Source organism: Mycteria americana, chromosome 20, assembly GCF_035582795.1.
Source record: "Mycteria americana isolate JAX WOST 10 ecotype Jacksonville Zoo and Gardens chromosome 20, USCA_MyAme_1.0, whole genome shotgun sequence".
NCBI classification, from domain to species: Eukaryota; Metazoa; Chordata; class Aves; order Ciconiiformes; family Ciconiidae; genus Mycteria; species Mycteria americana.
In genome coordinates this window covers 7,698,246-7,709,976 of record NC_134384.1, presented here as the reverse complement: position 1 = coordinate 7,709,976, position 11,731 = coordinate 7,698,246, and the positions used below count along the sequence as shown (strand labels likewise).

The window sequence follows — 11,731 nt, the reverse complement described above, 5'->3', positions numbered from 1 at the left end:
CACCTGCGTGCTGTCCCTTTGCTCTGGCTGCCAGCGGGGCTGGTGAGGCCAGGCTGCTGGGGATGGGGCTCTTCTGCAAGCATGGTGACGCCATGTCCCCGGTTTGCTCCAGCTCAGCCTCCCTCACTCCCGGCCCCCGGGGCCGTGGTGAGTCAGGCCCCAGCCCCAGCCGGCGGGTGCTGGGCGGGTATTTCTGCAGAAGTGACCTGAGAGGTGACGATGGGTGGAGGGCGGGAGAGCCCGGCCTCACCCTGCCCGGTCCTGGGGGTGCTGCGGGTGCTGCGGGCTCAGGTCCCCTCACCTCCACGGGGCCAGGGCTCACTGTCGTCTCTTGGCACAGAGCTTGATGGCGGGATCTTGCGAGATCAGCAACATCTTCTCTAACTACATCAGCGCCATGTACCAGCCAGACGAGGTGCAGCCAACCTTGGACATGCTGGGACACCTTGGGGACGACAGCACTCTGGGGCTGACCCTCCCCACCAGCCAGCCCCCGGCGCAGAGCACAGGTAGGACCGGGGGAGCAGTGGTGGCTGCACAGGGGTGCCAGCACTCAAGGCAGCAGCGAGGCAGTGCAGCTGGCTTGGAAGAGTGTTGCAAGGTCCTTGTCCCACTGGGCCAGGTCAACAGCTTCCACTATGCCTCAGTTTCCCCAGGGGTGTGTTGGCTAAAAGGTTGCTGTAGGAGACCCTGGGTGGCACAAGGCACGGCTGCTTGGAGCACATCAGATGCATACAGGGGAGGAGGGAATCATTGCCCTCCTCCCCCAGCACATCCCAGGGGATGGGCTGCCAGGGCTCACCAGGAAAGCAGTTTGGAAGTACAGTCCTCCTGACGAGGGTCCCACTCCGCCAGTGGGACTGTCATGGATGGCCGTGGGAGAGGCACAGGGAACACACCAGCAGAGCAGGGTGGATCCCAGCACAGACAGGACAAATGGCACCGAAACCAACGGTGGGGGGAGCGTCCGGTCGTTGCCGTCTCCCAGGACAAGAGCAGGGCAGAGCGAGGTGACCCGGGAGCAGGCGCTAAGTGCCTGTTAGTGCCACAGCCCTCCAAGCACGGGGCCCGCTGTGCCTCATGTGATTGCCACAGGACTGGACCTGGTGCCCAACTACAGCCAGCAGCTCATGCATGGCACACGGCGCTGGCACAGCCGCCCTGCCCCTAAGCCCCGCTCTCCGTCCCTTGCAGACAAGCCGGAGTGGTTCAGTGAGCTCCCGTACTTCTGGACCAAGGTGCAGGTGCTGGAGTGGATCAGCTACCACGTGGAGAAGAACAAGTATGATGCCAGCTCTATTGACTTTTCCTGCTGCAACATGGATGGGCACACACTCTGCCACTGCACCAGGGACCAGATGCGCCTCATCTTTGGGCCCCTGGGGGATGAGCTCTATGACCGCCTGCACGAGATCAGTGAGTGTCCCGATGTCCCCTTTGTCCTCAGGCCTGGCAGCTCGAAGCATGAGGCTGAGACCCCCCAACCAGCCCAGGACCACCTGCTTCCCAGGCACTGCGGAGGGCTGCCTGGGGGAGGTTGCACTGGGGAGGCTGCGCAGAGGGACGTGGGGGTACAGACAGGGCTGGGCTTAGCTCACAGTATGCACCATTCCCCTCCATACCGAATAGGCACCGCTAATCCCAGTCCCCCCACCCCTGCAGCCTCTGACGAGCTGAACTGGATCATTGACTTGCTGGAAAAAGAGGATGCCACTTCCCAAGAGACCTTCCTGGACTCCAGCCACCTGGGTAAGAGAGGGGGCCCCGGTCAAGCCTGTTCCCCAGGGACAGGTGCTGATGCAGGCAGGGCTAACCTCTTCTTCCCTTCTCTGCCCCTTCCAGAGCTGGGAAATCCCTGTGCCAAGGACTCCCTGGAGGACATGAAGCCCACAAACCCTTTCCTATCCACAGACTTCACCTGCTTGCCTGGTGCCATGTCCCCAGGCAGCTCTGATGTCTCAGGTCAGTGTTTTGCCCAGCAAAAAGCTCCCTTCGCTTGCACTGATCTGGGAGATCAGTGGGGAACTGCCCCACCACCAAGACTGGGTTTGGGTCTTACACCAGGCTGTCTGCAGGGGCCTGGGGCAGGGGGGCTGGGGGCGGGGGGCTGGGGGCGGGAAGCTGGGGGAAGGATCTCCAGATGCCAGCAGCTGGCAGTCTGAGCCCTGTCTCTTTGCCTCTCAGGGCCTGTGATGTCCCACAGCCCCAACTCCCAGGACTCCGGTGGAAGTGACCTCGACCTCGACCCCGCGGAAGCAAAGCTCTTCCCTGACGGTGAGTGGTTTGCTTCCTGCCAGGAGCTGGGAGAGGAGGGCTTGCTCCCAGGCACTTCCAGCAGCTGCAGAGCACATCCCATCTGGCAATGATTTAGGGACAACACCTGAACATCCATCCTCATACTGGGAAGGAGGGAGGGGGCTGGTTTTCTGTGCGCCCTGGGTCTGTTTCTCTCCATTGAGCATGGTGATGGTGCAGGTTCTGGGGCAGAGCTGGGATACCCAGGGCAGCAGTGAGCTTGGTGGGAAGGGGTAGGTGGTGGCAGCTGGGTGAAGGCTGCAGCTAGAGATCCTGGGCACTGAAAGCTGTGTTCAGTATTGATCCCAGCTGGCAATGATGCTGGGAATACCAGGGATGCAAGGAAGCAGCAAGGTTTGGGGAACGAACGTGCCATGGTGGCACAGATGAGGGTGGGATGAGTCTGGAGAGAATGGGGAGACCTTGCTCTCAGGAGGAGGGTTCCCTGGTACCTGGACCTGAAAAGAGGGTGCAGCCCCTGATCTGTCCCCCCACCCCCAACCAGCTCTCCCCTGTGCTTCTGCTCCTGAGGGGGACACCTCTGTGCCCAGGGAGGGAGGAGCTGCAACCCAGCAGGCTCTGCACAGTGTAACGTGTCCCCTTGTCTGTGTGCACAGATGGCTTTGCAGGGAGCAAGAAAGGGGATGGCAAACATGGCAAGCGGAAACGGGGACGGCCCCGAAAACTCAGCAAGGAGAGCAGAGACTGCCTGGAGAGCCGGAAGAGCAAGCACTGTACGTGGACCTCCATCCTGGGAGCTTGAACCGCCTCCCCCAGCTTGGCTCCATGGGGTGGAGATGGGAGAAAGGGCCATGTGCACTGGCCATGCCCCTTGGCAGGGGGGGTTAGGGAGTACAGGGCCCCACAGGGTCTTCCCTCCTCTACAACTTGCTCTCCTCTTCCAGCCCCAAGAGGTACCCACCTGTGGGAGTTCATCCGCGACATCCTGATCCACCCCGAGCTGAATGAGGGGCTGATGAAGTGGGAGGATCGGCAAGAGGGCGTCTTCAAGTTCCTGCGCTCAGAGGCAGTGGCTCAGCTCTGGGGCCAGAAGAAGAAAAATAGCAGCATGACCTACGAGAAGCTGAGCAGAGCCATGCGGTGAGTGCCCTCCCCTGTCCGTGGGGGGGACCTGCCCCACAGGCCTGGGTCAGACCCACCAGGGCTTAGCTTTGATCCCCCACAGCAGCTCCCCAGCATGCAGGGCTGCATCCGGAGCCCTGATTCCACCTCCATCTCCTCCAGATATTACTACAAACGAGAGATCCTGGAGAGAGTTGATGGGCGACGGCTGGTGTACAAGTTTGGGAAGAACTCCAGCGGCTGGAAGGAGGAGGAGGTGCTTGACAAGAACAAGGAGCTGTAGGAGTCCTGCACGAGCCGGGGTCTGACAAGCCCCTTGGGCCCAGCCCCGAGCTGGGCTCCTTGGCAGGAAACTTTGCCTGCAGCTGTATCTGGAAGCTGCTGCCCAGTGCAGCGTGTGAAACTCCGACCCTTGCATGGGCACGCTTGTGCGTGCTGGTGACTGCCGGCACTGAGGTGTTTAAAGCTAATATTTTGGCTCCAGTAGGTTACTGTAAAACGTTATCTCCCTCGCTGGATTCATACCTCCGACTGGAGTCGCAGTGACTTTGGCTGTTTCAAAGCCTGGACAAACACAAAGGGGAAGAGAAGTTCAAGTGGCAGCTCGCACCACAGTGAAACCCCAGAAGGTCTCCTGCTGTCACCCACCTCCTGCCCGGGCAGAGGGGAAGCACCACTGTCTCGCCTATGATCGGACAGACCTTGTCCCAGCTATGGGGTCCTCCCTCATCACTGCTTGTGCCATGCTGAAGGTGCCCACCATCCTGTTTGCACCACGTGGGATGGGTGAGCCCCCCTGTGCAGCAGCTTCTCAGTGTGGCACCTGCTGAGAGAAGATGGGAACATTGTGGAGCTTCACCTGGCCATGGAGAGCCCTCGGGGGGAGACTTCGGACAGCAGGGCCACTCTGCATTTCCAGCCCAGCTGCCTGTATCTAGAAACAGGCCTTTTCCCCAAAAGTAGCTTCTAATTTATGTAAGACCAAAAAAAAGCACAGAATGAATGTACAGATATATTTTTTCATGAGTAAGATGTTCCCATGTGAGAGTGTGCATTGTAGGGCACACGCGTGTCTTGTGGCAGGTGGTGATGCTCAGCTGGACTGAAGCGATGTCACGGGGGCACAGACTGGCTCTGTGTCAGCCACAGCAGGAGGATGCCAGACCAGCCAGGCACCCAGCAGGTGCATGTGGTTTCCTCCTTTTCAAATGGGAACATAAGAGGAATAAATTGTTGTTTGGTTGGGTTTTTTGTACCTCCTTGTCATTTTGCTTGTTTTTCTTAAAGACGTGGTGGGACCTGGGATGTCCCATTTCATCAACCCCATCTGCTGCCATCCCTCCTGCCTGCTGTGGCCTGGACTTGCCTGGTCATCCTGGCACAGTGTCACAGCGTCTTCCTTAGGGTGAGGTGGGCTGCTTGTCCCGAGGCTGGTGGGAGAGAGGTCTGGAGGCTTTGTCTCGAAGCCAGCTATGCAAGGGCATCTTACACCCAGTCTCAAACCTTGGCCCTTCTGAGGACTCTCCAGAAATTCAGCCCTGGCACTTGCCTTGGCAAGAGGGCTTTCCCGGAGCACCAGCTCCAAGCCAGAGTTTGCCAGTCAGAGGCTGCTGGGAAGCAAATTCCTGGGTGGTCTGGTGGGGGGGTCTCTCTCAGCTCCCTCCACATTAAGGTCCCCAGCCTGGCTGGGTGTCATGGGCTGTGGGAGGACCTCCAGCCCCTCTCTGGCCAGTGCTCTCTTCTGAGACATGAAGGGACCTCAAGAAGAAGCATAGGCACTGCAATATGTTTAAGGCTTGCTCATCTTCCAGTCTGGCTATTTGGAAGCCTCTCCTCAGACCTGGGACCTGGCTCCTTGGGAGCCTCTCAGGGACCACATCTTCAGGAGGGGAGACTGCTAAGGCCTGGCAGTGTGGACAGCCCAAACACATCATCTGCCCCTTCTTGCTCAATGGCAACACCAGCCTTGCCCAGCTAGCCCAGCCATGAGGAGCCAGGGAGGGTGCCCCAGGGGTGCTGGGAGGATCTCTCCAACCCACAGGATATGTCTATGGGGCAGCAAGAAGGAATTCATGGGGTTGGAGGCCAAGCAGGCTCTCAGATATGTGTCTACCATGAGCTTGACAAACAGTGGTCCGTGCATTGCTCCTGGTTGGCGTACATTGCCTGCATTTCATGGCGAGTCTTTCTGAATACTGCTGGGCACCAGAGGGTCTTCTTGCCACCCTAACCTCTTGCTGGTGTACAGGACCCTGCTGAATGAGGGCATGCAGACGATAGCACTGCTCAGCTCCTCTTCACCCGCAAGGGGAAAGGCCCTGGCGCCCCTCCTCTGAGCTTGGAGCTTGACCAGGTCTGGGATGCCCAGGCAAAAGCAATGCCACATCCTTCTGAATGGTTTCAGCCAGTGCCTGGAGTGACTAAGGAGCCAGCCCACCAGTGGGGGTGGGAGGTGGTGAGGGGAGTTTTTGGGTTGCCCCTAGGTAGTAAGGGTACCTTGCAAAGCCTGAGATGCGTTTTTGGCAGGAGGACCCAGCCATTGTTCCCTGACTGCCCTTCATTACTGTCAGAGACATGGTACAGTTAAAAATCACGCATCTCGCACTTGCAAGAGTGTGATCTGATGCAAAAGAGCGAGAAATAAGTCCTTCAAAGCAAGGTCTCACATGGACGATCTGTGCTGTCTCCCCTGGGCTGTCCTGGCTGCAGCAGCTGGAACTGCTCCCAGTCTGCCTGGCCTCAGCTTGAGAGTGAGTCTGGTGGCCTAGAGCATCCCCACTGCTGAGCCACTGTGCTGCCTCGGAAGCCCAGGCCCCTGCTTCACCAGGATGCGGATAACAAGAGATGGGTCCAGGGGCTGGGGGGACCACAGACCCTGCTGCAAGTCTCCCGTTTCACTTCCAAACTCCCAGTGGCGATGGCCCTTGGTGCCCTGCTTCTCTGTTGGCAGCCCCCAGGCTGTGGGCTCAGTGGCAGCTGAAGGACCTCCTCGAGATACTGCAGTGGCATCAAGGGCATGACCCACCTTCCTTGCCAGGGGCAGGAGGTGCCCATGGGCCAGATCCAACCTCTTTTGGGTGGGTTCAACTGCTGTTTACATGAGGAGTTGCCTTGCTGGTCCAGCTGGGATGTCTGGTCTCCCGCCGCCATGCCATGCCATGCCCACCCTTGCAATTCAGCAAGACATAAGAGGGGATCTGCAGTACAGCAAAATCCCAGGGATGACAAAATCATATGGAAGACTGCCATCCCTCGCCTTCTAGTGTTCTGGGCTGAAGTTGTGCAGCTCCCAGATCCACATGCTGAGATGAGGCCATCAGGGTTGCCCTGTGGTGCAAGAAGAGGTCCCCTTCCCTGGGTGTGAACCAGGAGGCAGTCCGTGGTCTGGGCTGCAGCCAGACCTCCGTCACGTTCCTTGCGTAACCCTCCCCAGGGAACAGGTTTTCCCGGCTGGCGTCTGCTGGCTCCAGCGAGCGGAGGGTGCTCCAGGCCCATCCCTGACCTCGGGTGGCAGGAGGGACAATGCCGAGATGCTTGGGCTGCCCACACAAGTGGCTTGCGTGGGAGGGGGCCAGGATGGTGCTAGGTGGCAATCAGGGTGTCCAGGGAGGGGACACGGCGAGCAGGGCAAGCCCAGCCCCAGGCCAGGTCTCGCAGGAGCCATCTGTGTTCCTGGCTGCTGTCCCTCTGAGTTTGGGGTTGTGGGTGAGGTGTTTATTCTCCATCAATAGATAACCCTGGCAGGTTGGCAGGGAGAAGGGAGCACTTTGTCACGCAGCCTGTTGCCCTGCCAAGCGCGCCTTGTTTGCTCAAGCAGTTTCATTTCTTTCCCGCTGCGGTTTGTGTTACCTAACTGGCCTGGGACAATGTTTAACCAGCTTCAGCAGCAGCAGGGAACCTGTCTGCCTCGCCTCCCATGCCCCCGGTGTCCCCATTGCCCACCACTGCCACCCCACTGCCATTGCCAAGTGGGGGGCACGCCAGCTGGGAGGCTTGGGGCACAGGCGGGGGGTCTGTAGACCCCCTCAGCTGTATGGGCACCCTGTGCCAGAGGAGGAGAAAGAGGCAGGGGTGTGCGGGCATGGGCTGGGGGACCAGATCCTGCAGCCTCCCATGAAGTCTGCGTGGGTCTGTGGGGCAAAGAGCCAGGGAGGACTGGAGGAGGGCAAGCAAGGCCAGACACACACACACTCACGTGTGCGCTCACCAACACACACTCAGGGTAACCCCTACAGTGACCTCCAAGCCCATATTGAGCCAACCCAGCAGAGCCTCCCAGCACACTGGCACGAAAAAGATAATTTATTTGATTTTTTAAGTCTCCTTGGTTGTGCCTGGATTTTATGGCTATGGCAAGCCATGGCAGAAAATGGAGAAAAAGAGGATTTTCCTCCAAAACAACCTCCCCTCACACATTTACACTGGGGTCTGCTGGGAGACCTTTCCCACTAGGTGGTCCCAGGTTGAACATGTTTCTGGAACACAGGTGCCATGGAAATATCTTGGTTGCCCTTCAAGTTTGAGCATTAAAGTGGGTTTTCTCTCCCCCAAGACCCCCCAAAGGGACACAGGGTCCATTGCTGATCCTTGGTCCCAGTTAGGGAAGAGGATGGCAGTTCGCCCTGGCCAGCGCTGCCTGGGACCTATGGACCCAAAGCAGGCTGCTGTAGCTGAAATGTGGCAAATGGGAGCAGAGAAATGGGGTCAGGGGAGAGGTTTCGGCTGGGCCAGCAAGAAGGTGTCCAATATCCCATATGCCAGACCATGAACTGCCCTTGAGCACAATGGCATGACCAGATTTTCCAGCCGAGCTGGACTGTGGCCATCCTTGCAGCGGATCAGGGCAGATGGGAATGTGGTGGGGACAGGGGCACAGACCATCTCCCTGGGACCCCCCACTCTCCCTCCCACTCCCACTGCCTTTTCTTCAAGCTCCCTGCAGTCCCTCCTGGATTTCAGCCTTGCTTACCCTCCTGCCTCTGGTTCATCACGATCAGGGAGCAGGACTGAACCCCACAGAGTGACGGGAGGTGTGGGGTCCCAGCTGCCTTCCCATTGAGATGTGCAAGGGAGGTCCCAGTGCACAAGGATGGAGACTGGCCACAACTCCACAGAGAGGGCAGGAGGAGAGAGCCCAGGTCTGGGGCCAGGGCAGCACCTGACCCAAAAGGAAGGTTGGCTCAAAATATCCAATGTCTTCTTTCCTCAGGGGAAACATTTCTTTGGTGGGGCATTTCTTTCATGTGTTTCTCCCTCGGGTACCTGGCTGAGGTGGGAATCAGCCCTTCAGACTCTGGGGACAAGCTTGCAGAAAGAAAGAAAGGTGTGTAAATTGTTGGGTCTGGTCCTCCTAAAAACATCCGGGGGAAAAAAAGCTTTGGAAGCCTGTGGGAGGCAATTGCAGCTGGACTTCTGCAGCTGTGACCAGAAATCCTCTCCCTGCTGGATTTCACCTGGCACTGCCCTTGCCAGTCCCTGACCAGCCCCAGGTTTGCTTCATGCCACCCAGACTAATATCTCCCAGGTTTCAGGACTGGCTGTACCTGGAGGAGGTGTGCAGGATTTGGGATGGACAGAACCAGGCTCCAGAGGACCCAGACCCTGTCTCTGTTAGAGAGTAAAAGTGTCAGGCAGTTTGGGCTGCCCAACTGTTTCGGGTGCTTTTCCAGCAGTGGGCCAGATTAACAATCAGCTGGCATAAATACGCCTGGAGAAGCATCCTCCTGACGGGGCACCCCATACCCCTGAGCCAACCTGGCAGCAGCCGAGGTTAGTGCACAGGCATGGCAGAGCAGGGGAGCCACCGTCACAGGAGAGGCTGTGCTCTGGGGACAGACATCCACTGAGCTGGGAACTTAGTACACCTCGGGGACCAAGGGCATTGTATGGGAGGGGATCTCCGCACTGCACGGGGGAAGCGAAGGGTGTGGGCTTGCACAGCTGCAGGTTGCAGTCCTGGGAGTGGTCTTGTGGATGGAGCTTTAGGGGCTGTGCTAGGGGCAGGAAGACAAATGCTGCTGGGGGACATGCTGTAAGGGCTGGGGGTATTATATACCTGCACTTCTGGAAGCTGAATTATATGAGGGGAGAGTTGTTGCTCAGGTGTGATATGGAGGGCAGAGTTATTGCCCAGGGGATATATATCACATAGGAGCTGGGATGGCCAGCACTGCCGGGGGTTTGTAGCAGGGTGCTGCCACGGCAGGCTCAAACCCAGCCCGGTTTCAGGGCTGGGCTGGCATGCCTGGGGCTGGGCAGGCCCCCAGGGCTGCGTCCCTCTTCCCTGGGGTAACAGCAGTTACCTGGGCTCCCAGACAACACTCCCCCCTGCCTCGCAGCCCAACAGTTTCTTTGATAATTCCTTCCAGCAGTAGCTGCCCCAGGGGTGTCTGGCTCGTCCAGGAGAGCTACCTGCTGACGGTAACTCATCTGTTAAAACCCTGGGCTGTTTGGTTGTTAAACAAGAGAGTGGCTGTTCCCGCTGTAGGAACGGGGAAGCCGCTGCGGTGGCTGCCTGGAACCAGAGACAGCAGGTGGCCAGCAGGCTGGGCATGCCAGGGAGCACCCCCAGGGCACGGGGGTACCACCCTGGGGCATGCCACATGCCTCTGCCTGCCCGTGCCCATCTTCCCCTTTCCCTGTGGTCAGCACTGCATTCAAGCTTCTGCATCCCACCCATCCCGTGCCTTCAGCCAGAGCTCCTGGGGGTCTGTACTAGGAGGTCCTCTGCTTGCCTTCCTGGCATGCCAGCACATCCAGGACGGGGCTGGAGGGTTCAGGCTCCCCAAACAGTTGGCTCCTGGTTGCCCCCATGGTGACTCAGCACCAGGCATTTTCCCAGCAGCCTGGGAGCAAAGCAGAAGCTGCCCTGTCACCCATGGGGAGGGACTGCACCAGCCCCCTGTCCTGTGCTGTGCTTGCTGCTTCTCTGCTACCAGGGCTCTGCATGCGGCTTGGCCGTACTGCACGTGTGGCTCCTGCTGGCCACATTGGCTGGTCCCTGCTCCTCAGGAACAGACTTGGGCACCTGCTCCCAGCCCAAAGCTTTATTCCTACCCAGGTCTGACAAAGCTGCATCTCTGCATCCTCCCCAGCTCATGTTCCCTGCACAGATGCTTCCCCTCCTGCAGAAAATGCCAGATCCTGGACTGCCCAGGTGAAGTTAGATGTTCAGCCCTTGGCCTCTGGCATCCTCAAAAGAGTGGCACTGGTCGATCTTCTTGGGTGGATGTCTCCCAGCTTCCTCCCTTCCCCTCCATCCACCACTCCACCAAAAATCCCAGTCCTGTTTCATTGTGAAACAAAAAGAAATGTTCATTGCATTCTTGTTTCCTGGCCAACTCTACCCTTTGTTATCCACCAAACAGGGCACGGAGCCTGGCACTGCACCACCTTGCAAATGGAGTCACTGGGCAGAGAGTGCAAGCTGGAAAGTCCAGGAACGAGAGAGCATGAACTGAAGGTCCCAACCGAGCTCATGGCATTAGTGGCAGGCTGGCAGATGCCGAAGAGGCTGCCCAGGGTTACTGCAGCCCAACTTCCATCACGCATACATTTCACCTCAATGGGCCAATGCCTCCTGAGATCTCCTACCTTCTCACAGGTGGTCACACACCTCTAGCTCTTCTCCCAGCTTCCTGCTGAGCAGACCATGCGGGAACAAACCCAGAAGCCCCCTTTCAAACCATCAGGATGTGTGGTCCTGAAAGCCCCGTGTCCTGGAAAGGCTTCCTCCAGGCTTGGCGATGAGAGCACATGAGGATGGGGGGAGTTGCAGACACTGCAGCTGTGGGATGTGGGGGACAGACCTGTGTTAACTCATGGGCTGAAGCTCCCAGCTGATGTTTTCTTTCCTCCAGCTTGTTCAGATTCATTTCACAGTAAGGTCTCCAGTAGCCCTGATCTCCTCCATTTGTTGCTTCCCACCCAGCTGTCGGCATGTGCTCACCTTTAAGTTTTCAGCTGAGAATCCAGGTAGTAAATTAAGGTGTTTGAGCCCACCAAGCCATTTTGGGTATGTTTTGGCCCCAGTTCAGCAAGGCACTGGTCATTGAGCTACTCTTTGAAAGCCACAGTTTTGAAAACCAGTGTGACCAGGACACTCCTCCTGGCCTGACCTACCTTGCTGCAGCATAGAGGTGTATGAGCAAGGCTGTCCCAGCTCCCTGCTTTCCCCTGCTGAAGCACCCCAGCACCCTGTGACAGAGCGCATGAACACATCCATTCAGAGAGGAAGGAAGAGGGGAACAGGTGGTGGAGAGGGAAGGAAGATGAGAAGCACTGGTGTCTGAAACGCCTGAGAGAAGATGCAAGGGAGTGGTGGGAGCTGGAAGACAGAAGCTGACCACTCCGC

At 58.2% G+C, this 11,731-nt stretch overlaps 1 protein-coding gene across 1 annotated transcript; it reads left to right on the top strand.

Moving 5' to 3' along the window:
• The first annotated feature begins 346 nt into the window (after nucleotides 1–346).
• Nucleotides 347–4,256, top strand: ELF3 (E74 like ETS transcription factor 3). Its single transcript, XM_075521731.1, has 8 exons — nucleotides 347–509; nucleotides 1,195–1,416; nucleotides 1,630–1,749; nucleotides 1,843–1,962; nucleotides 2,185–2,274; nucleotides 2,913–3,029; nucleotides 3,201–3,396; nucleotides 3,541–4,256. The coding sequence occupies exons 1-8, from the start codon at nucleotides 347–349 to the stop codon at nucleotides 3,659–3,661; spliced, it is 1,149 nt and encodes a 382-aa protein (XP_075377846.1). The 3' UTR covers nucleotides 3,662–4,256.
• Nucleotides 4,257–11,731: the final 7,475 nt, after the last annotated feature.